This window comes from Dothidotthia symphoricarpi (assembly GCF_010015815.1).
Source record: "Dothidotthia symphoricarpi CBS 119687 unplaced genomic scaffold P153scaffold_15, whole genome shotgun sequence".
NCBI lineage: Eukaryota > Fungi > Ascomycota > Dothideomycetes > Pleosporales > Dothidotthiaceae > Dothidotthia > Dothidotthia symphoricarpi.
Genome location: NW_022985022.1, coordinates 995,576 through 1,020,956, shown reverse-complemented (window position 1 = coordinate 1,020,956; position 25,381 = coordinate 995,576). Strand labels below are relative to the sequence as shown.

At 51.4% G+C, this 25,381-nt stretch overlaps 12 protein-coding genes across 12 annotated transcripts; 8 read left to right on the top strand and 4 right to left on the bottom strand.

The window, feature by feature from the left end:
* Positions 1-51: 51 nt before the first annotated feature.
* Positions 52-3,038, top strand: P153DRAFT_295598 (uncharacterized protein; the record flags this gene model as incomplete). Its single annotated transcript, XM_033664041.1, has 2 exons — positions 52-322; positions 370-3,038. The coding sequence occupies 2 exons, from the start codon at positions 52-54 to the stop codon at positions 3,036-3,038; spliced, it is 2,940 nt and encodes a 979-aa protein (XP_033521831.1).
* Positions 3,039-3,245: 207 nt separating this feature from the next.
* On the top strand, positions 3,246-4,806 carry P153DRAFT_67493 (carbohydrate esterase family 8 protein). The gene is made up of 2 exons (XM_033673332.1): positions 3,246-3,423; positions 3,514-4,806. The coding sequence occupies exon 2, from the start codon at positions 3,543-3,545 to the stop codon at positions 4,608-4,610; it is 1,068 nt and encodes a 355-aa protein (XP_033521830.1). The 5' UTR covers positions 3,246-3,423; positions 3,514-3,542; the 3' UTR covers positions 4,611-4,806.
* Positions 4,807-5,076: 270 nt separating this feature from the next.
* Positions 5,077-5,820, bottom strand: P153DRAFT_368732 (DUF1761-domain-containing protein). Its single transcript, XM_033668596.1, has 3 exons — positions 5,763-5,820; positions 5,343-5,647; positions 5,077-5,290 (listed from the first exon to the last, which is right to left on the bottom strand). Exons 1-3 carry the CDS (start codon positions 5,773-5,775, stop codon positions 5,156-5,158), a joined length of 453 nt encoding a protein of 150 aa, XP_033521829.1. The 5' UTR covers positions 5,776-5,820; the 3' UTR covers positions 5,077-5,155.
* Positions 5,821-6,003: 183 nt separating this feature from the next.
* P153DRAFT_368731 (uncharacterized protein) lies at positions 6,004-7,134 on the top strand. Its single transcript, XM_033668595.1, has 4 exons — positions 6,004-6,531; positions 6,582-6,692; positions 6,743-7,049; positions 7,102-7,134. The coding sequence occupies exons 1-3, from the start codon at positions 6,349-6,351 to the stop codon at positions 6,908-6,910; spliced, it is 462 nt and encodes a 153-aa protein (XP_033521828.1). The 5' UTR covers positions 6,004-6,348; the 3' UTR covers positions 6,911-7,049; positions 7,102-7,134.
* Positions 7,135-7,326: 192 nt separating this feature from the next.
* On the bottom strand, positions 7,327-8,159 carry P153DRAFT_368730 (uncharacterized protein). Its single transcript, XM_033668594.1, has one exon. The coding sequence runs from the start codon at positions 7,996-7,998 to the stop codon at positions 7,465-7,467; it is 534 nt and encodes a 177-aa protein (XP_033521827.1). The 5' UTR covers positions 7,999-8,159; the 3' UTR covers positions 7,327-7,464.
* A 364-nt stretch (positions 8,160-8,523) lies between these two features.
* On the top strand, positions 8,524-11,643 carry P153DRAFT_345124 (uncharacterized protein). The gene is made up of 3 exons (XM_033666080.1): positions 8,524-8,645; positions 8,699-8,856; positions 8,906-11,643. Exons 1-3 carry the CDS (start codon positions 8,627-8,629, stop codon positions 11,435-11,437), a joined length of 2,709 nt encoding a protein of 902 aa, XP_033521826.1. The 5' UTR covers positions 8,524-8,626; the 3' UTR covers positions 11,438-11,643.
* Positions 11,644-12,032: 389 nt separating this feature from the next.
* P153DRAFT_321251 (uncharacterized protein) lies at positions 12,033-12,653 on the top strand (the record flags this gene model as incomplete). The annotated part of the gene is made up of 2 exons (XM_033665138.1): positions 12,033-12,174; positions 12,313-12,653. The coding sequence occupies 2 exons, from the start codon at positions 12,033-12,035 to the stop codon at positions 12,510-12,512; spliced, it is 342 nt and encodes a 113-aa protein (XP_033521825.1). The 3' UTR covers positions 12,513-12,653.
* A 390-nt stretch (positions 12,654-13,043) lies between these two features.
* On the bottom strand, positions 13,044-13,781 carry P153DRAFT_387976 (carbohydrate esterase family 4 protein; the record flags this gene model as incomplete). Its single annotated transcript, XM_033670705.1, has 1 exon — positions 13,044-13,781. The coding sequence occupies one exon, from the start codon at positions 13,779-13,781 to the stop codon at positions 13,044-13,046; it is 738 nt and encodes a 245-aa protein (XP_033521824.1).
* Positions 13,782-17,750: 3,969 nt separating this feature from the next.
* P153DRAFT_387975 (uncharacterized protein) lies at positions 17,751-18,871 on the bottom strand (the record flags this gene model as incomplete). Its single annotated transcript, XM_033670704.1, has 4 exons — positions 17,751-17,902; positions 17,961-18,595; positions 18,649-18,750; positions 18,810-18,871. 4 exons carry the CDS (start codon positions 18,869-18,871, stop codon positions 17,751-17,753), a joined length of 951 nt encoding a protein of 316 aa, XP_033521823.1.
* A 596-nt stretch (positions 18,872-19,467) lies between these two features.
* On the top strand, positions 19,468-20,364 carry P153DRAFT_67398 (uncharacterized protein). Its single transcript, XM_033673331.1, has one exon. The coding sequence runs from the start codon at positions 19,605-19,607 to the stop codon at positions 20,103-20,105; it is 501 nt and encodes a 166-aa protein (XP_033521822.1). The 5' UTR covers positions 19,468-19,604; the 3' UTR covers positions 20,106-20,364.
* On the top strand, positions 20,348-21,054 carry P153DRAFT_67372 (uncharacterized protein). Its single transcript, XM_033673329.1, has 2 exons — positions 20,348-20,915; positions 20,971-21,054. Exon 1 carries the CDS (start codon positions 20,589-20,591, stop codon positions 20,871-20,873), a length of 285 nt encoding a protein of 94 aa, XP_033521821.1. The 5' UTR covers positions 20,348-20,588; the 3' UTR covers positions 20,874-20,915; positions 20,971-21,054.
* On the top strand, positions 20,739-23,321 carry P153DRAFT_67389 (uncharacterized protein). Its single transcript, XM_033673330.1, has 3 exons — positions 20,739-20,915; positions 20,971-21,466; positions 21,588-23,321. The coding sequence occupies exons 2-3, from the start codon at positions 21,181-21,183 to the stop codon at positions 23,252-23,254; spliced, it is 1,953 nt and encodes a 650-aa protein (XP_033521820.1). The 5' UTR covers positions 20,739-20,915; positions 20,971-21,180; the 3' UTR covers positions 23,255-23,321.
* Positions 23,322-25,381: the final 2,060 nt, after the last annotated feature.

Sequence of the window (25,381 nt, the reverse complement as noted above, 5' to 3'; positions counted from 1 at the left end):
ATCATGGCGGCCTTTCTCGACGCCGGCGGCGGATAACAGCTTCACCACGTCATGGCCAGCCCCAGCAACGACACGGCCGTCGACGAGCAGAGACGCATCCTGCCCCTGCCGCCAGACGTCGTCGCCCAGATCAAGTCATCCACGGCCATCGTGTCGCTCTCGGGCGTCGTGCTCGAGCTGCTGAAGAACGCCCTCGACGCCCGGGCGGCCAAGATCGAGGCAACCGTCGACTTTGCGCGCGGAGGCTGCACCGTCGACGACGATGGCCTGGGCATCTCCCCCCGCGACTTCAGTGACGCGGGAGGCCTGGGGAAGCTCTACTGTACGTCCACCACCCGGTCACATGCCAATGCATACCAACCCTCGCAGGCACATCCAAGCACGACGCCCACGAGCCTCTCCTCGGCCGCAATGGCACCTTCCTCGCCTCTCTCGCCGCCATGTCCCTCCTGACCATCACCTCGCGCCATGTCCAGCATCGCTCGCAGAACACCATGACACTGCACCATGCCCAGGTGCTGGAGAGACAGCTGCCTGCCTCGTCCACGCACCAAGTCCACACCAACCACGGCACGCGAGTGACTGTGCGTAATCTGTTCGGCAACATGCCTGTGCGCGTCAAGCAGCGGTCGGTGGTGCTGCAGCAAAAGGCAGAGAGTGATCGGCTCTGGGACAGTTTGAAGAGAGAAGTCGTTGGTCTTCTGCTCGCTTGGCAGGGCCTGGTGAACTTGCGAGTTCGAGACGAGAATAACAGGCTGCTCTTCAATTTCAACACATCCAACACTCAGCCTCCAGACCAAACAAAGTCTCGCTCTGCGCACCTGTCTTCATTGCTCAATCTTCTAACTCAAGCCGAGTACATATCCATCCATGACTGGGCCCTATGGGTGCCCGTGTCAGCCTCGACGTCTACTGTTTCCATCCAAGGCGCCTTCTCTCGTGACCCAGCCCCTAGCAAGCACACGCAGTTCATCTCGCTCGGCATCCAACCTTTGTCTCCTGATGCAGGACACAACCAGCTTTATGATGAGATAAATCACTTGTTCGCTCTCTCCAGCTTTGGCACTGTCGAGGACGACGCTGACGTCGACGAGTTGGAGAAGATTCGACGGCGGTCTGACAAGCGCTTCAAGAACGACGACTACACTAACCGGCAACTCAAGGCACGGAAAGGCGTTGATAGGTACCCCATGTTTCACTTGCGCATTACACTCAAAGACGTGAGGAAGTCAAAGCTCTCCGAGGAGCGGCTCATGAATGGTGAAACCAACCTCCAAGCTGTCATAGGTGTTTTGAGCGCCATGGTGACGCAGTGGCTGTCGGTACACCATCTCCGTCCAAGGAAGCCACGCACAAAGCAAAGTCGGTTTGCTACTGCATCGTCTTTGGGTGAGTCGAATGGAGGTGAGAGTGGAGTAACTCCTGGAAGCCAGACATTGCCACCAAATCCAGTGATGAACCGAGGCTATACCAAACCAAGCACACCAGACTCCAGTTCCGTAGGAGGAGATTCTCGCAAGAGAAAGCGGTCGGCACTGGTGGCAATGGACAATCCACCGGAGAAGGCCCAACGTCGAGCGTTTGCGGAATGGTCGCGCATCAAAAGTGGCAAATCCGACTTCTTCAATAATGTGTCCGTCCAGCACAAGTCTGTCCTCAAAGATCGTCCGCAGACGGTGACCAATAGTGAGGCTGGACTGGAACCTGTTCAGAGCTTCGCAAAATTCCATCAAGAGCCACTACTTCCAGGCTCCTTGAGTGCTGGGTCAGCTCTTAAAGCGCCTTTCAAGACAGTAGATACTGTGAATGATGCCTCCGAGGAGACGATCTTATGGACAGATCCGTCAACCAAAAAGACGCATGCACTGAATGCTCGGACAGGCTGTGTGATGCCACAGGCACAATCGAGGCCCAATACCCACTCCGGCGCTTCAATGTTTGCAGCTGCACCTCAAGTCATGCCCCAATCACTGCGGCTTACAGCAAAGCCCGCTACAGCAGAAACAAAGAAGACTCCATGGTTGAATGGCCTGCTGCGATCGTGGGACAACCCAGTGTTCAAGCCGAGTGAAAGACGTATTCAGCAAGTGTCCCTGCAAGAGCCAGAACATAACCAAGGACATTCCCACTGCTCACGTATCGACGTCGAGAAAGCATTCAACGAAGCTTCAGCAACGGGATCCAGCAGACTATCGAGAGAAGGGCTACAGGGTGCGGAGGTTCTCACGCAGCTAGACAAAAAGTTCATCTTCATCAAGATGCGGAGTTCAACAGATGCGACGGCTGACCTACTGGTCTTGATTGACCAGCATGCAGCTGACGAACGCATCCAAGTTGAGTGTCTCCTAAAAGAGCTCTGTACACCTTCAGCAAAAGACTATCCTCAATCGGGGTACCAGTCGAAGCTTGGTCATACATCTCGTGTCGCCTTCACCAGTCTCGACAAGCCAGTACAATTCACCATCTCCTCACAAGAACGAACACACTTTACAACGCACGCCGCAAGGTTTGCAGCCTGGGGTATTTTATTTGACATTCTCGGAACGACACGTCCAACTGAGACGCTCGAGACTTCGACAAAGAGCCAATATGTGTTGTCCGTGACGACGCTGCCGCCTGGAATTGCCCAACGCTGCCGAGCAGATGCCCAGGTCTTGGTGTCGTTTTTACGCTCCACAGTCTGGACTTATGCCGAGACTCTGCATCTGCCTGCCCTGGTCCCATTCAGCACTGACGATGACCCATCAACATGGGTCAGGAGATTGGCGACATGTCCACAGGGGCTTGTCGACTTGGTCAATTCGCGCGCCTGTCGCTCGGCGATCATGTTCAATGACGAACTCAGTCTTGGCCAGTGTGAAGACTTGGTGCAGAAGCTGGCCCGATGTGTATTCCCATTCATGTGCGCGCATGGACGGCCGAGCATGGTGCCACTCGTGGATCTCGGTCGTGTTGGTTGGGGTGGCCATGCTGTAGACGGCGAGCAAGCCAGCAATAACGACGGGTTCGTTCGGGCTTGGAAGAGATGGAAGGGGTAAATACTGCAATGCCAAGCATTTCCCCTAAATGCTTGTGCTACGTCAAGCTTCCCATCGGCCCTAATGCACGACCGGAACATTTCCCCACGTTCACTCTCGAGAATCTGGGGGGCGGCTCGGCGATTGGCGGAAACTGCAACGAACCACCAATCATGATTCCTTGCCTGCCCGGTTTTTCCCCCGCAAACTCGCGTTGCGAAGCTACCGTTTTAATTCCGGGGTACGCCACTGCTGAACTGCGTGTCCGGATCAGACCTAGATGCGGAACAATTGCACGTTATGAAGAGCCGGCCCGTCAGTGTTACAGCCAAGGGGCGAACAGGGGGAGTATAAAGTCTAGCAATCTCCGAGAACGGACCAGATTAAGGCATTGGAATAGTCGTTTGTAAGTATATGCAGTAAACATGCTCAGGGGGCGAGACGATCCTTCGAGCAGGAAAGATATAAATTTGAACCTTGCTAATATCTGCCCCAGACTGTGAACGTCTCACTTCAACTACCATCATGACGGGATTCCACCGTCTCCTCGCTCTCGCCTGCCTCTTCTACGTTGCTATTGCTGGCCCTGCAGTCCGGCGTGACCCCCTGGCCATCAACACCTCCATCAGCCTCGCACGCAGCAAAAAGCAAACCAGCCCATCCAAAGGCTCCCTCGTTGTCGACGCCTCAGGCCAACACGCAAACAGCTACACCACCATCAGCGCCGCCGTCCTAGCCCTGCAGCCCAACACCACAACCCCGCAATCAATCTTCATCTACCCGGGCACCTACAACGAACAAGTCTACATCGGCCCCCTCACCAGCCTCCTAACAATCCAAGGCTACACCCCAAACACCTACGCCTACACCTCCAACCTCGTCTCCCTAACCTACAACCTCTCGCGCAACACCCCGGGCCTCGCTAACAACGATGCAACCTCCACCCTCCGCCTCTGGTCCCCAAACACCAAAATCTACAACCTAAACATCACAAACTCGTTCGGCCAAGCAGCCAAAAACGGTCAGGCCCTCGCCCTCAGCGCTCAGGCCTCAAACCAATCCTTCTACGCCTGCGCCTTCGCCGGCTACCAAGACACCATCTACGCAAACGAAGGCCGCCAGCTCTACGCACGCTCCTACATCGCCGGCGCAGTAGATTTCATCTTCGGCCTGCGTGCGCGCGCCTGGTTCCACGCCGCCGACATTTCCGTCGTAGGCACCGGGTTCATCACAGCGAATGGCCGCGACGCCGCGAACAACACATCGTTCTACGTCTTCAACGAGGCGCGCGTCACAGGCGCGACGCCAAATTCTACCGTCCTCGGCAGGCCGTGGCGCACCTTCTCCCGCGTGGTGTTCCAGCGCAGTTTTCTGGGCGATGTGGTCAAGGCTGTGGGCTGGGAGAGGTGGGATGATGTGCAGAGTACGGATGATGTGTACTATGGGGAGTACAAGAATTATGGCCCCGGTGCGGCGGGGGCAGGCGTGAGGGCAAACTTTTCTAGACAGTTGACGCAGAGGGTCAGTGAGGAGGAGGTGCTGGGTGAGGGGTTCAGGGCGGAGGCGTGGGTCGATACGGCGTTTTTGACGTGATTGGGATGAGGATGGTGGGGGAGGGGGGAAAGGGGAGTGATACACATGTCGGTGTGTCTGTTTGTATTTTTATCTGAACATATAATTTTGCAGGTTCCAAGTAAAACATGTCTGGGGAGAAAATTTTGTTTGCTCTCGCTGTCTCACTTTTGGCTCTGGCTTATCATTTCATTCAATTCTACTACCAATCTGTCCCTAACTGTCTACTCAACGCGGAGGAACCGGACACTGCGGAAGTTTTGTTTATGCAGTGGATATTTGTGTTGCGTGGCTTGCATCGGCACTATCTCCGACACTTGACAACTGACAACTGACAACATGCCAGCCTGTAGATCACTCAACCACATCAACAACACGGACACGCATACACTTTCATGAATTGTAAAATTCGAACAGTTCATTATTGGCTAATGTTACATGTCATAGAGCAAGCCTCACAGTGGGCTCGTCATGTTTTGTGTATCTTTCCACATCATGATCGAAGAACTCAATCTTTGCCTTCGAGAAAAACTTCCAAACTCCTTCACCAGCCACTAGCGAGATATTTACTCGAAGGGGTTGGTGCGGGTTCCCCAGTAGGTGAGGAACAAGCTGAGGCCAACGGTCTCGAGAACACGGGCAACACCGCCAACGAGGATGGTGTCAAGAGGGCGCTTCTCGGTGAGGACCTGGGAGACGATCTGGAACATATTAGTACGGATGTTTCAGATAGGTCTCATGAAGATGACGTACCGAGGGGGCAGCGGAAGCGAAGAAGATCAAGGAGCCGAGGTAAGCAGCGCCCTTGTAGGTGAGGGTGCCGGTGGCGTTGATGAGAGCACCAACACCGTAGGTCTGGACGGCAGAGCCGACGATGGAGCTTCCCCACGAGGCGGCAGCGGTGGCGGCCTCCTTGGAGTTGAAGTACTCCTCCTTGGAGTTGGCCTGCTGTGCGCGACGGTACGCGTCACCGAAGACGGGGCCGAGGACAGCGAGGGAGATGGCGTGGTTGAAGGCCGTGCCGAGGGCAATGGCAGAGGGCTTAACGGAGGGGAGGTCTACACAGATGACGAATTAGCAATTGATACATGAAAGTAAATATGCAAGAATTTCATCGTATGAGGCGGGGTTCATCGACTGCATCACTCGCGGCGCAACAGACGGTAGACATACAGCTGAGAGACATTGTGGATGTGGTTGGAGATGACTTTTAGGGGTGATGAAGTCGAATTGTTGGCTGGATGAGAAGAGTAGGAGGACCAGGGACAAAGGTCGCTTTTGTACTGGGAACGCACGCAATAGCCTCACACCTGACATGTACGTGACGTCAGGCTTGGCGTGCTAGCGCAGCACAATCGCGTGGAGAAATCCAGTTCCAGCCACGCGCATCATGGCAAAACAGATGGATTTTGCCTTGGATCCGTCTGGACGCACACGGCATCCCCGTGTGATGAAATTGCATGGATTGGCATGCCGCGCGTGAAGACTCTGCCCCATTGATGTTCAGGTACCGGTACGTCACTCGTCGAGTGTGCCAAATCCTCCAAAAGAGCATGCGGTTAGCGCTCACCTCTTCCACGTGAGTGCGAATACGAATCTCAGGAGAGACGGGATCGGGTGGGGTTGAAGACAATACCCTATGCACATTGTCGTCCGCACCGAAGCTCAACCCGAGCAATCCACGGCGAGCCAGCAAGTACACTCGTGGTTGCAGTGGTCGGACCTATCAATCACTTCATAGTCGACAGGCCCCACTAGAATGATTGTCCCCAGGAAAGCCTTTGGGACGTTGGTGCTGGTGTTGTTACTGTCTTGCTTCGTGATCTTCTCCCAACAATGGCAAGGCATGCTGTTTGGGAACCCTGGACCAATTGTCCCATACACCACGCATATCGTTCTGTTCCAGTTCAAGGACGGCACCAGTCCGATCGCTATCAAGGAGGTGAGAGTTTCAGACTCGTCATAGGTAGTCTTACTGAGAGATATCGTCAGATTGCCTCCAAGTTCATTGCCTTGAAAAGGTCGTGCATTCATCCTAGTACACAGAGACCGTACATATTCTCGCTGTCAGGTGGGAAAGACATTTCAATTGAGAAACTGCAGGTAACGTGATGCCGTACCAATATTAGTGTTCGACGTTGACATGGATGTAGAATGGGATAAGCCACGCTTTTGTCCTGCAGTTCTACTCAAACGCAGACCGAGACTACTATGTGAATGAGGATCCGGTCCACCAAACCTTCAAAGAGGCTGCTGGTGCGGTGGTCCAGCAGACGTTGGTCGTTGATTACCAGGACGGCGTATTCACAGAAGCGGGATAGGACATGGAGAGAATCACTCTCGCCGGTATATACATATACTATACGCTCAAGTTATTCCAACATTTTGATCGCCGGTTACTTTGCAGCAATTGTGCCAATCAATGTGACAATAGTCACCCCATTGTCAACTAAGTTCTCGGTTAGTCGAAATGCTAGAGACCAAGGTGCAACGACTTGACAACTACATCTAGGATCAGTGTGGGAGCCTTGAGCCTAAGTTTGTAGCAGTATACGTTCGGCATACGATTTATGTAATCTCTTAATGATGAGGTCTTGCGACTATTGAGAGCCACAAACATCACGGTTTACCTCTCGCTTTTATACTTGACCCAGAGCCAAAATCAACCGGTTTCTTCACACAACATAAAGCAATCCACTGCAGGAGATGTTGCTCAAGTAGTGGGGACAGGGTTCGTTGGAGATAGATTGCGATTGCTTGGAGGTACGCCATGTCTTTTATTGGGCTCAAAGTAGAATGCTCAGGCACCAATGTAAGAAGGCAACAAAGTACAACTGGTATGTAAACATTGTATAATACATATTTCAGTACATCCTTACACCGGTGCTGGTGCCACCCCCTTCGCAACCTCGGCCCTTGTTATCTCATTTTCCGTTATGCGGGCTTTCGTAGGCTTCTTTGCCTCCACCTTCTGCTCCTTGATCCACGTTGGGGTCTTATTGGGGTGTTCGTAAAAGCCAACCTCCTCTTTGTATTGCATCTCCCTCCTGAGCCATTCTGTGGGATACACTGTTCTGGGTGCGGCAAGTGCCCTGTCGTCGAGGCCATCCTGCTTCTCGATCCTCATCCGCTTGATCATGTCCCGTAGTTCATTTACACCGTCTTCGCGGAATCTTATGGCTTTATTGATATTGCGTGCTTCTGCATTGCTCGGTTCCTGGCGTGGTTCCCGGTTTGCTAGTATCTTCGCAGTCAAGGCAAAGCGCATGTCTTTCGGGCCGTCGACGAATTCGAGGAGGGCGGATTCTGCCTGGTCTTCCTTCATGGGCTCGATGCGGAGAACACGGGTGTAGCCGCCTGGCCGGCTCGCATAGCGCTCTCTTATGGGCCCGAAGAGCTTGGGAACCATCTCGTTCGGTTCCTGGCAACCATCAGTATGCTGCTGGCGCAGAGGCGAGGGAATGCCCTACGAAGAATATTTGCTGCGCTCTCCGCCGCGACGCTTCTGTGTTCTTCTTTCCCAGTGTGACCAGCTTCTCAGCCAACCGCTGCGCTTCCTTTGCCTTGTGCCATGTCGTCGCTATCGATTCGTGCTTGAAGAGTGATGTGACGAGGTTGCGCAGGAGGGCTTGTCGATGCGATGACGACCGAGAGAGATGACGGTATTTCATGTGTCCGCCCGCCATGCCGGGCAATTGATGCTGGTAGAGACTGGTTGGTGGGGTACAAAGGCGCGGAGGACTCCCGACTGCATTGCTCGCATGGCCGATTCGATGTTCTCGAAAAGCCCGGACGTCGGCGCCTGTTTCACCGACGCGCCCACCTCTTCACGTGACGATGTGCTCTCTAGCGCGACTGACAAAGCAATTGCACGCGTTGCCAGGGTGTTACCATCGCGAACCCAGCGCGTCACAGACTATTTTCCTTAAGAGCCCTGCTATCCTGCCCCTCGCTGCTCTTGCACTCGCACACTCTCCACCCACTGCTCTGATACCCCTACAACTCAATACACATCATAATACCTCTGCTCGCTCACTATGTTTGTCTTTAAACGTGGTATGTAAAGCCTTCCCAAGTCTTGACACATGTCGTCTAACAGGACTTGCCAGATGGACGCAAGGAACGCGTGCAGTTCGACAAGATCACAGCACGTGTGTCGAGGCTATGTTACGGCCTCGACCCCGACCATGTCGACCCTGCTGCTATCACAATGAAGGTCATCTCTGGCGTGTACCAGGGCGTGACGACAGTTCAATTAGACGACCTGGTATGTCCCAACCCGTCCCACACCCCTTCTAAGTACTCACAATACCCAGGCCGCTGAGACGGCAGCATACATGACCACGACACATCCCGACTACGCCATTCTCGCTGCACGTATCGCCGTAGCAAATCTCCACAAGCAGACCAAGAAGAAGTTTTCGGCTGTCATATCAGATCTCTACACCTACGTCAACCCCAAGAACGGCACGAGCCAACCCATGATATCTCAGCCAGTGCACGACTTTGTACAGGCCCACGCCGAGGAGCTCAACTCGGCCATCGTCTACGACCGCGACTTCAACTACCAGTTTTTCGGTTTCAAGACCCTCGAGCGCTCATACCTCCTCCGCATCAACGGCAAGGTGGCCGAACGCCCACAACACATGTTGATGCGTGTTGCTGTTGGCATCCACGGTGAGGACATCGAAAAGGCGATCGAGACATACGACTACATGTCGCAAAAGTACTTCACACACGCGTCTCCCACACTGTTCAACGCAGGGACACCGTCTCCGCAGATGTCGTCCTGCTTCCTCATCGACATGAAGGAGGACAGCATTGACGGCATCTACGACACCCTGAAGACATGTGCTTTGATCTCCAAGACTGCTGGCGGTATTGGTCTCAACGTGCACCGTATCCGTGCCACGGGCGCATACATCGGTGGAACGAACGGAACATCCAACGGTCTCATCCCCATGCTCCGCGTCTACAACAACACCGCCCGCTACGTCGACCAGGGTGGTAACAAGCGTCCAGGTGCCTTCGCCATCTACCTGGAGCCATGGCACGCCGATGTTTTTGGCTTCCTTGACCTGCGAAAGAACCACGGCAAAGAAGAAGTCCGCGCCCGCGACCTTTTCTATGCCCTGTGGATTCCTGATCTCTTTATGAAGCGCGTCCAAGAGAACGGCGAATGGACTCTGATGTGCCCCAACGAGTGCCCCGGCCTTGCTGACGTCTACGGCGACGAATTCGAGGAGCTTTACCACAAGTACGAGAAAGCGGGCAAAGGACGTGAGACAATACGTGCTCAGAAGCTCTGGTATGCCATTCTTGAGGCCCAGACTGAGACTGGCAACCCCTTCATGCTCTACAAGGATGCCTGCAACAGGAAGAGCAACCAGAAGAACCTCGGTACCATCCGAAGCTCGAATCTGTGCACGGAGATCGTCGAATACACTGCTCCTGACGAGGTTGCCGTATGCAACCTAGCCTCCCTTGCTCTTCCATCCTACGTGGACTACAAGCGAGGCGAATTCGACTTCAAGAAACTCCATGAGGTTGTTCAGGTCGTCACACGCAACCTGAACAAGATCATCGAGGTCAACCACTATCCCGTCGAGGAGGCTCGCCGAAGCAACTTCCGTCACAGGCCCATCGGTCTTGGTGTGCAAGGTCTTGCTGATACATTCCTTGCCCTTCGCTTGCCCTTCGAGTCCCCAGAAGCCAAGAAGCTCAACATTCAAATCTTCGAGACCATCTATCATGGTGCTCTCACGTCGTCATGCGACATTGCCAAGGAGCTTGGTCCTTATGCTACATACGAAGGCTCGCCGGTCTCGCAAGGCCTTCTTCAGTATGACATGTGGAATGTTACTCCCACTGACCTCTGGGACTGGGCCTCCCTGAAGGAGAAGATTGCGCAACACGGTGTCCGCAATTCTCTCCTCGTTGCGCCCATGCCCACCGCCTCCACCTCTCAGATTCTCGGAAACAACGAGTGCTTTGAGCCCTACACGTCCAACATCTACTCCCGCCGTGTGCTTGCCGGCGAGTTCCAGGTCGTCAACCCATGGCTACTCAAGGATCTGGTCGATATGGGTCTGTGGACCGAGAACATGAAGAACCGTATCATCGCCGACGGCGGTTCCATCCAGAGGATTCCCAACATCCCCGAGGAGACCAAGAATCTGTACAAGACTGTTTGGGAGATCTCACAACGAACAATCATCCAGATGGCCGCTGACCGTGGTGCTTTCATCGACCAGTCTCAGTCTTTGAACATTCACATGAAGGAGCCGACCATGGGCAAGATTACTTCCATGCACTTCGCAGGATGGAAGCTCGGTCTGAAGACTGGCATGTACTACCTCCGCACGATGGCTGCCTCTGCTCCCATCCAGTTCACGGTCGATCAAGAGGCCCTCAAGGTCGCAGACACAAATGTTGCGCGAGCGCTCACCAACAAGAGGCGTCAGCCTGGGTTCCAGAACGGACCTTCCGGCTCTCCCGCTGTTGCCCCAAGTCCAATGTATGTCACCAAGTCGCCCAACGGTGCCGCCGACCCGAATGATGTGCCCGCAGCTAGTACAGCACCCACTGTCTTGGAGAACAAGAGCGTTCCCAAGGAAAATGCTCTAGCCTCCAAGCCCTTTAAGGCCGACGTTGAGGAGGGTGACAGTCCTAAGGTGCTTGCTTCCGATCCCCTTAACAAGCCGGTCGAAGAGGAGTCCCTTGCGACCGCTAAGCAGGACGAAGATGCAAAGGATGATAGCGAGACACGGGACGGTGATATCTATGCCGATGCCGTGCTTGCTTGCTCAATAGAGAACCCCGAGTCCTGCGTCATGTGCAGCGGTTAGTCGAGGACATATGATGACTCTGGGTTGGTTTTGGATTTGCTAGACATTGGCAAGGCAGGTTGCGGTTGTGTATCTTGCATGTTCCTTTTGGACGGTTCACGGCGTTGGACAGTTTCACGTTTGAATGTTTGGTCGACGCATGGAGGCATGAGTTTATGAGTTTAGATATCACCCACAATATGAGTAGCGAATTGACGTTTCCCTGCATGTACAGTTCACCTCTAACCTAGTCTTTCTATGAGTTTCTACAGCTTGACAGATCGTCTGCAGCAACGTTTCGCTACCCCATTCGTGCATCTCGAAATACAGTCTCGTGTAACCCCGCGGGCTTAATTCCGACAGATCGACAGGGCCCCACGTCCACCTCGGTATACGCCCTATCAATTACAACACCATAAAACTACCCATCTTGTCCCGACCAAGATTTCCCACCGCTCGTAACCGCAACCGCAATAAGAATTTCCCTCTGTCTGTCTACCGGCCTACAACAACCCCACCAGCCACTCCGTCCATCCGTCGTATGCTCATCCTCCGCCCACTCCTCCGCCTCACCCCGCGAACCATCGTCCCACACGCCCGCATCAGCATCCGCACAATGGCGTCCGCACCAGCAGCTCTCCAGGAATGGCTTGTCATCATCCCCGACTTCGATGGCGCGCTTGAGAAGCGAATTGCTGTCAGGTCGCAGCATCTTGCTGGGCTGAAGGCTGATAGGGAGGACTTTTGGCTTTGGGGTGGTAAGTTCAATTTACCTACTTGTTTTTGTTGTTGGACAGGTTGGGAAGCAGGCTGTCAGTTTAGATAGAGGGAAATGATGTTGCTTGGTTCTTGTTGATATATGTAAGTTGAGTTTGCTAATGCTATGCAATGTAAAGGTGCCATGCTTTCCGAACCCATCCAGGAGGGCGACTCCGGGCCGCCGAAGATGAAAGGCTCGGCTATGCTGATCGGGGCTAAGACGCGGGAGGAGGCTTTGGAAAGACTCAAGAGGGATGTATATGTCGAGGGAGGAGTGTGGGATCTGGAGAAGGTGCAGATCATTCCTTTTAAGAGTGCATTGAGGAAAGCGTTGTAGGAAGATATGTTGGACTGGGGAATTTGAGGGAGGGAAAATGCAGGGTACGGAATTATGGTGTGAACAATAGGAGAATAAAGTTATCATGATGTTTGATCGTCGATGTTATGTGTGTATTTTGGCTGATCACAAGGAGTTAGGATATATATGCTGATGATGGGTGTTGTGGTCCTGTTTGATACATCTGAGATCTGAACAGTTGTATTATGATTCGAGGCAAGCACGATTGTCCAAAGTTTTGCTTACACAAGCCTTGACATATGTCACTCTACGTTCCCTATAATCTTCAGCTATTCTTTGGAGAATACCCAAGATTTCTGCTCATACTGGTACATGAAGGTCTTTCCATCTCATGGTTGCAGTCAGCCACTGGTTCTCTTGGGGGATCGTAGATGGCGGTATCATCTCTTGTACGTCGTTTCTCTTTCACGGCAAATACTCGAAAACAATGCAAACGGTTTTGAACTCTGGGCCACACAGGCACAGTCTGCCTCATATTACTCTATCAACTTCACCGTGCGGCACGAAATCTCAAATCTCCTTTCCCCATCGGTCATCTCGTACCGCTGCCTCCAGCAACCCCGTCACCGTCGTGATCCTGTACCCCCTCCTCTTTAACTCCGGCAAAACCTTCCTCAGCATCGGCGCCGTCCATCCCCTTCGATCATGACAAATGATAATCCCACCCGGCCGCACCATACTCAGAATATGCCGTGCATTCACATTGGGATATGCAATCTGCGGGTCGTGGGGATATATACTCCCTAACACAAGTCGATACTCCAGCTCTTTAGCCTGCTGGCGCATCCTCGAGCTGAAGAACCCGGATCCAGGGCGAAAGTAGCGCGGTGGATGGGGAAGATCGAGGGCATTATAAGTGCCATTTATGTAGCCCTCGACTTGGCGAATTTGCGAAACGAGTTCAGCCGGGGACAACGACCGTGACGGCTCATCGTGCATTGCATGGTTCCCCAGTTCATTTCCAGCCTTGACCAACTCTTTCAGTGCTTCTTCCCTTCCACGGACCTGCCCCCCAATCACGAAGAAAGTCGCACTTGCATCATTCTCTTTCAGCACATCTAGAATTTCTGTTGAATACTCTGACGGCGCATCGTCAATTGTCAATGCGATGACTTTCTCTTGTGTCGGCACGTGCCATAGGACGTCCGGCCAGCGGGCTTGAAAGTATCGAATCAACAATGTTGGCGGTTTGTAGATGACGTAAAAAGGCGTTACGAGGCAGAGCGTGATGAAGAGAATTATCAACATGGTGATGAGCCGGCTGCGGCGTGCACGACGCCGCAATTTGGATGGGAGACGGAAGAGGCGACACGGTGGGCGATACATTTCCTGCCGCCGGTCATGTTATTGTCAGGGCATTTGGAGAACGATATCGTAACTGTTGTTGAAGAATTGTACAGGAGGAGGTTAGGAGAAATGCAGGGGTGTCGAAACGGGGATAGCGCGTCACGTGAGGATACCATCTGGCTAAAATTTCTTGCACGTTGGCAAATCTGTTTTCTTCCCACAGCTTTGGTATTCGTCAACCCCACGTCGAGTGACCTGATGGTCATATATGAGCGGCATCATCATACAGATCAGTACCGCTTGCAAGTTCCACGCCTTTGCAGATATCTGTGTGCATACGGATTTCGGGTGCTTCCTCGTTGATGAGGAACACCGTGCGCAAGGCTGCATCCATACATCACTGTCCTATGTATCAAAACGTAGTCGTATACCACCCGACAATATAGCTAAGTATGACATGTCACACGTGCCACTCAGGAACCAATTTGTCACGCTTATTCGAATTCACCACCTTCGCAATAAGCCCTCTAAGAATGTTCCAAGATCGAACTATGATCGTTTAATTGACCTGGCTGCCAATTTTGTGTGGCTGTCCGGGTCTCATTGCGTTCATACATCTTCTCTGTTGTTGATTACTTTGTGCAAGACAACGTTGTGTTGTAGATATGATCAAAGAAAGGTCCGCGTTATCAACAAGTTCTCGTTGGCACTGTCCTTGGCTTCTATATCAGATCTTTATGGGCGCATGCTATTCGCCACAAGAGATGATACCGTGAGCACCATCATGTCGAAACTTGATTTGAGCATTCAGGTCCCGATGCGAGAAAACTCGGTTGCTCACATATCAATTTCTATTCGAGTCCTTGGCCATCATCGTTTTTGGCAATATGGGACCCTTTATACACTGTTCGCTTACCTTAAAACTCGTGACTGCAATTTGACAGATGATTCGCCGTCCATTGGCAATGATAAGTCTGGAAGGTAACTCAACCGTCTCTTCATCAAGACCATGACCAGCTGAATGTGAGAGAAGGTGCCGAAGACATATGCTCTGTCTAAGCTCAGAAGAAGAAGAAATAGTGGCTGTCAAAGGCTACCACCAGAACGTAGTTGATATCTGATCATGGGCAGTAGGAGACAGATTACAGGGACTGCAATATCGCCATCAAGGAGCCAAGGTTGTCCATGTCTTGTCATAGGTCATTGATACGAGTAATAAGTTGTCGACACGAGTAACAACTGGCCGAAGCAGGGTAATCGGTCATTTGGTAACTCCAGACCGGCATCAAGGTACGTCGACTTCTGGAGGGGCAATCAAACGATAGTCGTAGTGAACAGAAGGATATCTTGGCACGCGACTTTGTAGTCGGCCCGAACTGTCGGAGCTGCGCAATACCCAAACACAGACTGTAAAGCTAATTCGAACCATCAACCATGCCGAGATGGACGATCATCCGGTGAGGCAAACTGTCTGCGTGAGAATTCGTAAGCTGTGGATAGAGAGCGAGAGCGGGGCATGAGAGCGAGACCGAACCCCCAACGAATCTCTACATACCGATGAATTGGTGAAACGGTGGCGTGCGTGTGTCAAACTAGGTATGAGCATGAGGCTTCTGAGTGGCAGGAAGCGAACAAAGCGCAAAGACGTTATCCAGTGGATGGTTACGACTTCTTTCATTCGTGGACAATGATCCCGAACACTTGATAATAGGACATCGCTGATCGCACAAACGGAGACGAAAACAGTGTTCGCGTATCTTTCCCTGAACACTTGATGAGAAGATCTGAGTCTTGTAACATGCCTAAAGCAAAAGCTTATAATCGACTGAACACTATTCACCCTTGGAATATGAAAATTGATACTTGAGTGAGACATCTTGCGCTTGAATGCAGCTAGTCACCCAATTAATATCGTTGCTATCAAAGCAGATGCCAATAGGCGAGGGGGGGATTGTGTCTATGCAATTGTCTCGATAAGAGCGACTGAAGCCATGCATCATCCTGGGAAAAAAGAAAGATGTGGTGCCGGTGTCAAGCCGTGGAGACGTCGTGCTCGAAACCTCCATGTATTGCAATTGAAATTGGCTTAGTTGTTCTGATCGTCCAGACATCTGTATGACAATCTGTAAAGCTTTCCTTTTCAAGATACCCGTGAGGCAACAAATGCAAGATAAACGCGACGTTGTACAGTATCGGATTTGGACAAGCACCGACAGATCATTTTCAAACAGACTTTTGCAATGAGAAGGGCACTAGAGGGGGTCTCAATACATCGATACCTGGAAGATCGTTAATCTAGCTCCTGGTACAATATGGCAAAAAAGATTGAAAGAGCTTTCGAACCCAAAGCGGAAATACTCCCCTACGTGTTCCTCGTACGATGATTTATATTTAGTAATGGTACGGTCGATCATCAGCAACACCCAAACATCGCATTAGTGATCTACCTACGAAAATACCACAACATGAGGAGTAGTAGAGAATGAAGCAGTAGTGGTCGCCGACCTCCACTCTCGGCGCCACCTCCGGAGGGAGAGTCCGGACGACGTAAAGAGTAAAGTTCTACGATACCCAGGCATGAATCCGGAGCAAGTCCTCGATGTAGCGTAGAAAGGGGTCTGAGCGTTTCGCGAAACATGCAAATGACGACCGGCGGACTGGAAAACAACCATCGGCGACAGCATCGCGATGCTTAAGATAGGTGGGGCAATTAGAGTTTCGGAGTAAGTCCAGAAACGTGCAAGTGCTATGCTCTCGTGATGCAAAGTGCACCCAATGACAACTGACCTTGGCACCACTTATCTAAACTGTCAACATCACCAATACCATTTTTTTGGTATATACTTTGTGATGCTTCAGGTTGAATGATGATCTGACACTGAAGAGAAAGAAGGTGTCTAAGCAAAGCGCAAGTTATATAGGATTTGCACTATTTGCACAGAGTTCCGGTTGGTGTTGATGTTCCCCAGTGCACAGGCCTTCGGACGTACATCTGGCTTGTTCTACATCACGAAGGGTATTGTGTGTATCTGGATATAAATCCTAGCTGTAGGGTCTCGCCGTGGTCACAGGGTTGGTTGATTGATCTGCTGGCAGAGCGGGTTCCGTAATGTTTGCAGTCCGGGTAAGAGAGAGAGACGCACCTACCCTACTGTAGGCGGACGGTTGGCATGCCACTAGCTTAGGATATTTCGAGTGCTCTGTCTATAGGAGAAAGACTGTATTACAAGGCTTTAAATAAGCACATGTGACCTTACTGCACCACAGCCGACAAAAGAGGGCTTTGATGTTGGAATCCCCACATCCCGAGGTCCAGACGAGATGGAGGTCGAGATTAAGTTTGCCTGGCGCTCGTATGATGTGCATGGTAGTGGGCAGCAGTGCCGCTGCCTTGGGTCCAGCGAGCCCAAAGCAATTAGCCCTCCAGCAAGCCACTGGCTTACAGGTTTCTAATCCGCATTCATAGAGAAAATCCACAAGGATGGTTTGACAATGAAAGAACTGGCTGGCACGAAGAGTTGTCCAATTCGACTCGCTGAGGAAAATAAGCATTCCTGTCTGGAATCAGTTGAAACCTAAAATTCGTCTTTCACTTGCGTTGCCTGGGTGGTTGAACAAATCACAGGAGCATTACGATGGTTGGTACTCTGGACACAGCATCGACAATCGTCACTCAAACGTAGAAAATACGAATATGAGAACGCCACAGTTCCCACACAGGAAGGTTCTGTGCTCGTAAGACAGTTCCGTCGATAGGAGCAAGACCAGCCCCATTGAGTAGGTGAGAAATCAGAGTTGCTGGCTGGAGCAGGATGTAGCAGCGCTAAAATGTTACACACCTATTTTACATGTATGTAGTATAACGTGATCGTAATGCATGAAGAGTCGAGAAAAGTCATTGCCTCAAAGTTGATGAAACCCACGCCGATTCTAGGCGGACTTTGGCTTCTTCTTGCCGATGTCGTAGCCCCATTTCCTTAACGTTTTGACAACCTTTGGAAGGACGGCTGCAGTAAGCGGCACTCGAAATACGATGAGAGATTTGTGGACGATATAGGCCAGACCGAGTTGGGTCCATATTGCTGCGATATGATTAGCAAGTGATCAAACACGTCAAAAATGCATGCAGGCGCTCCATACATGCGTCCGCTCCGCGTCCTTGAACGGCAACTTCGCTTACGCCCAGAACCCCTTCTCTTGCTGTAGCCTCAGCGACTGATTGAGATCCCGACACCTCTTCTGGCGTGGTCCCTGCGCCTGGGAAGATGGTCCGCACAATATTCCAGAATCCAGTCTTCACCACGTCCTCATAGTGACCTATCCTGTCGGTCCCAAGCAGTCGTACAGCCAAGAAGCAAATAGGAAAGTCCACCGCAGACAAGGCAAGGTATACACCTAGCGCCGACCACCCATATTCGCGGGATAACTGCTTGAGCCGCTGTGATAGCGAGGGCGCCGGCTCTGGACTGCCGAGATGTGGCGTTGGATCGGGGTGCTGGGAGCTTGGTCTGTCGCTTTTGAAGCGCAGAGATCGGAAGCGGCGGGCAAGAACGGAGCGTTGGTAGCGGAAGTAGAGCAGGGCACTCTGCTCTAGGGGTCTGCTTGGCAGTCTTGATGCAGCGGGGGAGCGTGTCGAAGCGAAGAAGGTCCGCAGAAATGGCGATGGTTGCGACACAGCGCCCCGTCTGAGGCCTCCAAACAGGAGCTGTTCGGTCCAAACACGTGCGGCTCGCGTCTTCATCGGTACAGTAGTGATTTGGTGAGGGAGGAAAGGGCTGCTCACATGTAGCACATCGAATTCAAAAGGCAAATGGCAAAGACGTGTTACGTAGGCGCGTTCAGCGTCATTTTCGAGCTTCGGATAAACGTCTTGCCGACGCCACCTGTGGCGCAGCGCTCTCTTCCCTTGGTCAGGTACCAGAACCTTCTCCTGTCTTTGGTCGGCACATGCGAGTCAATGCATCCAGCATCATGTCACCCAGATGTCACCCACGCCGACTCGCTGTGAGAACGGACTTTTGCATCATCTCCGTGGTCGCACTTTGGGACATGCTGACTCAAGCACTGGGAGTTGGAGCCCCTGTTCATCAGAAACACTAGCTGGGCGTATCCTCAAACGTGCCATGAAAATCTCCGAGCCCGCCCGCACTCTTTAGGGTCGTGAGGCTAGCACGTCAGACATAACCCTCGTAAGAAGTCATCTACTCGTATGCACGGGCGGAATGCTCCACAGCGCGTATGTCCTGGTGGAACCTGGGCAGCATCCGACGATACACCCTAGAGTGATCTTCATCGGTGTCTCCCGCGAACTGTTGTTTGGCATCGGCAGTTACGAAATGCCAAAAACTTGTATCGCTTTCATAGTACCGTGTGGTGTGTTCACCGTCATCATTGAGCATCTTCAGTCAGAGCTCTTGCTCGGTCGACGTCTTGCACCAGCAACTTCCTACCAAGAATCATGAATTGCGGGGCCCGATGACTATTCGGCTTCGTCCCAAGTCTGCGAACCTGTTCGCTGGAATTCTTAGCGTTATTTGGGAAACAGAAGAGCTCTCTGTCACACAATGCTCACAAACGTCCTACTTACTACCAGATGCACCCTGCTGTGTGTGGGGCTATGCCGAGCCATGCACCGTAGCGTTTTGGGCTTGAAACTGTGACGCCGCGTACAGATGGATACATAGTGGCACTTGACATCCCCACGGATGCAGCCGGCCTTAGCATCGTCCAACGTCTCGCATTAGCCTGATTTGCTCTGACACCGATGTAGATACATTTGCCACAATGGCTCTGCCGGAGCTGGGACCGCTGCTCCCTGTCACAACGTGCGCTCGTTACCCACACCACGCTTCCTTGCTGAATGATGCACCCGGCAAACGTGCTGCACTCACCTGGCACGGTACATGCACAACTTCTACGTCGATTCGCATCACCCGCCTTTCTACCGTCGGCGCGGCTTGCTCGATCTCTAGACTACTAACCGCATCGAGATCCGTCCCTGACACGGCTCGTAGCCTTAACCCAATACCCTGCGAAGGTTCATGGTCCACAAACAAAGTTTCTGGCGTTTTCATCACCCCTGCAACCGCCCCAGGCCCAAACCTTGAGCTACCAGCACGGAAGGCGTTATTCATCTACCCAGGATTAGGTATTGCATCAGTCGAATCAGGGCCGCGTCACCCACGTCACCCACTTGGTCCCAAGTCAGTTCACAGCGCCTCAGTCAGAACATTGGGCTCGTCTCTAGTCGGCAGCGGCGTCGCGCCTACCCAGCAACATAGCTGAACTCTATCTGGGATCATTCCCTCTCTTGGCGGTGGGACCTCAGTGCCGTCTGTCACTTCCTGGCAAACGGCAGTCTGGCCTCACACGTTTGTCGGACGGATCTGTACAGCCAGGTGTCGCACCCGTTCCCTTGCCTCACAAGTTCACAACGCCCGAAACGGTACACTCCCGCAGCCAATTGTTTGAAGCTTCGACTAAACTCTCATCTTACGTTGTTGCATGAGTCTTTGCTCAGGATCTGCCTGTTAGTTTAGGTAGGTTCGATTTCGTTTCTGAAGAGTCTAATTACTGCTTGGTATATATACTTTCGTTCCGCCCTATCTCCTCATGACACCTTGCCCCACCGCCCATTATTCAGCTACCCTTTTATGATACTCGGCTATCTTACATTCTCTTATTTTGCTGGACACCTCCCTCACTTTGACAATCTCAACGCTCTTGTCTCACCCTCGCCTACAATCTATACACCTCACATCAACCAACATGGGTGTTAACGCAGAACGTATAGCTGGCCACAGCAACCTTTCTCTCGCCCAAGCTGTTTATATCGCTCAGAACAGTGACGGAGGAATCGATCAGCAGCTGGCTCGGTTCCTCGAGAAACGGCTAGCACAAGTTTGGTCAAAGCTTAATGCTCAACCTAACTCTTACATGCTGCCATCAGACGAGTTCGCCCTTATCAACTACTATCGACAACGTTTCGGTGACTCGGAAGTCCTGAAGAGCGCTACAAAACGGTTCTGGGACAACCATACGGGGACTCAATAACTTTTCAACTTTTCCTGATCGTTGCACTTGCGAGTTTTGAAGGTAAAGGATGTTCTTGTCTCAAGTCGACTCTCAGAAGCTTACACTCTCTTCGTAGCAAGCACAATTTGAGATATTTTCAGCATTCAACGGACCGGAAGCCATTAGGAGTTTTTGCATTTTTCGCACGATACCTCTGACAACGGCGTTACACCTGCTTTACTCAGCCGCGGAAATCACCTTTCTAAAGGTCTTGCGAGGCACCTCGTACAACCAAGAGCAGAACTACGGTACAAGCATTACACTGTATAGTGAGGGGTTGGATACAATGGCAAAGGCAGCACCACCATTATGGCCGGCGGCTAGCGAAGGACCACTGGGTTTCATGTTCCTCGTTCTAATGTTAGTTTTGGTGCCTCATTTAGCATTGGCTTTATTCGTATCGCCGCCGCACTTGCTTGACCAAGTTTCCACTCTGGATCGCTATGTACTGAACGAGTCCTCGTCGCTCGAGTGTCTACAAGTTACAGCTCCAATATTCAGTCCATCTGAGAGCTGCCAACAAATACTGATGACTCATGTCTTTGCCTTTTCCTATGGGCAGCCCTTCATAGGCAAGTGATACATCATTGCGACTCCCCTGTGCTAAAACCTCGTTCGATGTTTTCTTCTCCCGTGATAAATCTGCAGGGATCAATCTTGGCTCATGAATATATGCTAATAGTAAAACAATAGGTGCATACTATCCACCAGATTGCAGTTTCAACCGCGTAACTTTCAAGTTCGCAGTTATGTCAGCAGGACGACAATTCGATAGGTTAGCACTTATGTTCTTTGGTGACATCGAAATCTTCCGTACCTCGACTGCTGAGCCTACCCAAAATGGCATTACCTGGACCTACGTCAAAGATATGACAATGTATCTTGCCCTTTTTCAAAGGCCACAGAAGATCATTTTCGACCTGGGCAATCTTGTTGACGATACATATACCGGCTCATGGAACACGACATTGACTGCGCACTTCTTCACTACCGACGAGACAATCCAACCTGCCGACAATATTATACCAGTGTCGGCTAGGCAATCCAATGCCAACAAATCGAGTGGTTTTAGTGTTCCTGGGTCGAAGGCAATCAACACCCTTACGTTTCCCCAAAACGCCAAGAAGGCAATTTTCTTGATCTCCGCCTGCGGCCAAGCTGCTGAAGAGTTCTGGTGGAGCAACGTGTTCTCTTCTAATACGCAAGCCTTTGGCGGCGAGGCGAGCCTTTACGGTCATTCGCCTTTCAGGGAAGTCCAACTCTTCATTGACGGCATTATGGCGGGGGTTGCCTGGCCTTTTCCAGTGATCTTTACCGGTGGCGTTGTCCCTGGGCTCTGGCGACCCATTGTCGGCATTGATGCGTTTGATCTGAGGGAAGACGAAATTGATGTTTCGCCGTTCATACCTTTGCTTAGCGATGACAGAGAACACACGTTCGAAATTCGTGTTGTTGGTATTGATGACGATGAACATGGGAACGGGACCTTGACCGAAGCTCTCGAGTCGTATTGGATCGTGACTGGAAAACTCTTCATATGGTTGGATACAAATACCAGCCTCACCATGGGAACACCTCCAGTTGTTTTTGCACCAGATCCATCAATATCCATGTACTCCAGGCTACGAAAGAACGCCAGTGGTATTGTACAATCTCTGGACTACTCTGTTCAAGTGTCCCGGGAGTTGATCATCACATCTACTATCCAGACCTCTTCCGGCTCTGGAATCATCACTTGGAAGCAGAACCTTACGTCTTCCAGTATCGGGACTTTGTCCAATCAAGGAAACACTCAAATTGTATGGCATTCCACGGTCGGCATGCATTCGTCCCCTTCGTCAGAGTACTACAAGACCTTCGATTACCCTCTTTATGTCTGGTCATCTTACAACATGTTTTCCGGTGGCGAATATATCATACACGCCGACATGGATCGTGGGAAGTATGCTTATCAGTTCGGAGAACTAGCATATCCGAATGAGTGGAAAACGTTTGATCACGCTGGTCAGGCATCAACGCCCTTCCGTGGAACGACCATACACAACCGGCAAAATGGAACCGCCTCATATTATGGCATCCCTGCACAGAGAAGAGCGTATAGTTCGGGCAGCACTGAACAGTCATTTTTGCTCAAAGGAGTAAGCGAAGTGACCGTAAGGGAAGTAGGGTTGCCAACATTGACCAAAGAGGAATTATATCGGCGACATGTGATTGCAGCAAATGACTCGGTGGTGTCTGACGAAACGACTTTTGTTGAGGAGAGTAGTCAGAGGTACGTAAAGCCATGGATGCAGGCAAGGGGGGCTCATAGGTTTGCAATGAAGGGCATCAAAGCGTGGCTTGGGAGAGGACCGTTTTAACCGAAGGATGGACGATCATAAAGTTCAATTTGTAGGGATGTTGTGTGACAGTCACTCATCAGGCGAGTTTGTATCACACATTCAGTGTTCCGGCCAATACTAGATGGCGCTCACAGAAAGTAGCAATAACTCGTTTAACAAACTACCCTATGCCTTCCTCGAAGAGACCCAGGTCTACTTGCTTGCGGCCCCTCGATATAAATCTGCAGCGTCTCGACGGGTAGTTTCGGTGTACTACCTGCTGTAGTTGGTCGGTTGTGAATTATCGCCTTATCTAGATGTGGCTGAATTGAAGGGGCAGAACTTTTTTAATCATGCCACTCATGTCGACTGGGGTTTCACTGCGTTGACCCATGTATTCCCTTAGCCTTTCGACTCCACAACATGTGCTCATTATTCCCTGCACTCACCGTTTGCAAGGGATCAATTGCCGTCACAACTAAAGGGAATACGGCAGCTGTATTCGTACTCGTATGACCCCTTTCCTCGCTAGCTAGGTGCCGTCTGACGCAAGACGTTGTGTAATAGGTAACCGAAGGGCGCACCCCAGTCTGTCATTACTCATGGGGAATGCGGGAGAGGTCAAGATCCCTGAATATGTTGCGCTTTGAAAAACGTGTGTCACGCTGCAGATGCACGTTTGATAGGTGGAGTTGCTTAGAATGATTTCACCAAGCGAGCCGCAGACGTAGCCCTGATACGTGAAGATGCCTACCGATCAGTGTCCGAGGAGACGGATGTATCGCTAATTGGCCTTCCGCCAGAGCATATTGTTCCTTCGCTCGACTGAGTCGCTTAAAATCGCCTGTTGAGAACATAAGGTCGATCGGCGATCGCCCCATCATTACAGGGCCAGAAACTTTAATTTTCGGATGGGAATAATCAATCGGCTTGTATAGGGCAGCAAGCATGAGGTATGAGAGTTTACATAGAATCAAAGAATATGATCTGTAGCTTGCACAAGACATGCTTATGGTAGTCGACTAACATCGAAAGCTTAGTAGTTGGCATTGCGGCATATACAAGTGTTATGCGCCAGGGTCTCTGCCAATCCCTCTTCTAAAGCGCGCGAACAACGGGTCGGAGACAGGCCGCCGACTAATATACAGACCTGAGACTTGTGTGGAGGCGAGATTCAACTCCGACTGGATTGGATAGGTAGCAAGCATGCTGATCCACCCGTAAACTAATGCGTTAGATTGGAAAACTGAGACGTATCTTGACTCGCTGACAACCATGTCTTAGATATTACATACAATGTTTTCTTGTGCCGCTATGTACTGCAGCATCTTTAACTAAATCAATAGTTGCATGCTTTAGCAAAAAGAAAAGAAAAGAAAAACATGCCCCTGTCAATGATGCAGCTATTACCAATGAGCCTGTAAACCGTTGATCGGCCAAACCCTAATCGCCCTCAAAATTATATTGTATCTTGAACAAGCTTATACTAGAGCGACAGCTAACGGCTACGGCAAGCCAGTGTCCCAAGCACACCTGACAGGTCGAAAGAGGAAGTGGTGCAGGTTGTGAGGCGTTTGGCTAGTAAGAGTGACGTATGGATTAGAATGCATAGTGATAAGAGAGCGCTGAGTTATGCACTTGTTACGAATGTCAGTCACACCTGAGAACAGAGAGCGGGCACTCGCAAACGAAAGTTGTGTTCAAAGAGTTAGCGACGAGAAAGATAAGCCCGTCAATGATTCCCAGGTTTACCGTTAGCTGAGGGTTTAATATCAAGGGAAGATTTGCAGCAGGCTATCACCATGTCTTCCTAAGTCCATACCATCATACGACCAAGATTGAAGGCTTGGAAAAACACGATGGACCAGGGGGACGTGGGGACCGACAGAACGCCTGACACAATTTCCCCAGGAGTGCTGACGTGTTAGCGCGATGCCGACCAGAAGCTTGTGTATTATCTACTGAAGGGCCATGAAGGCTTGTTTCGTTCGCTGCTAGCTTGCCTCCGTCAGTATTAGTTTGAGATTATCAACAGATACAGCATGCGTCTCAAGATGCACTGTGATATCTTCCACAAGTACAAGCCACGCGCCACATCTCGATATATTTAGGCCGTTGGCAGATTGGTCAGACGGGCTGCATTAGGAGGAGTGGACAATACGCAAA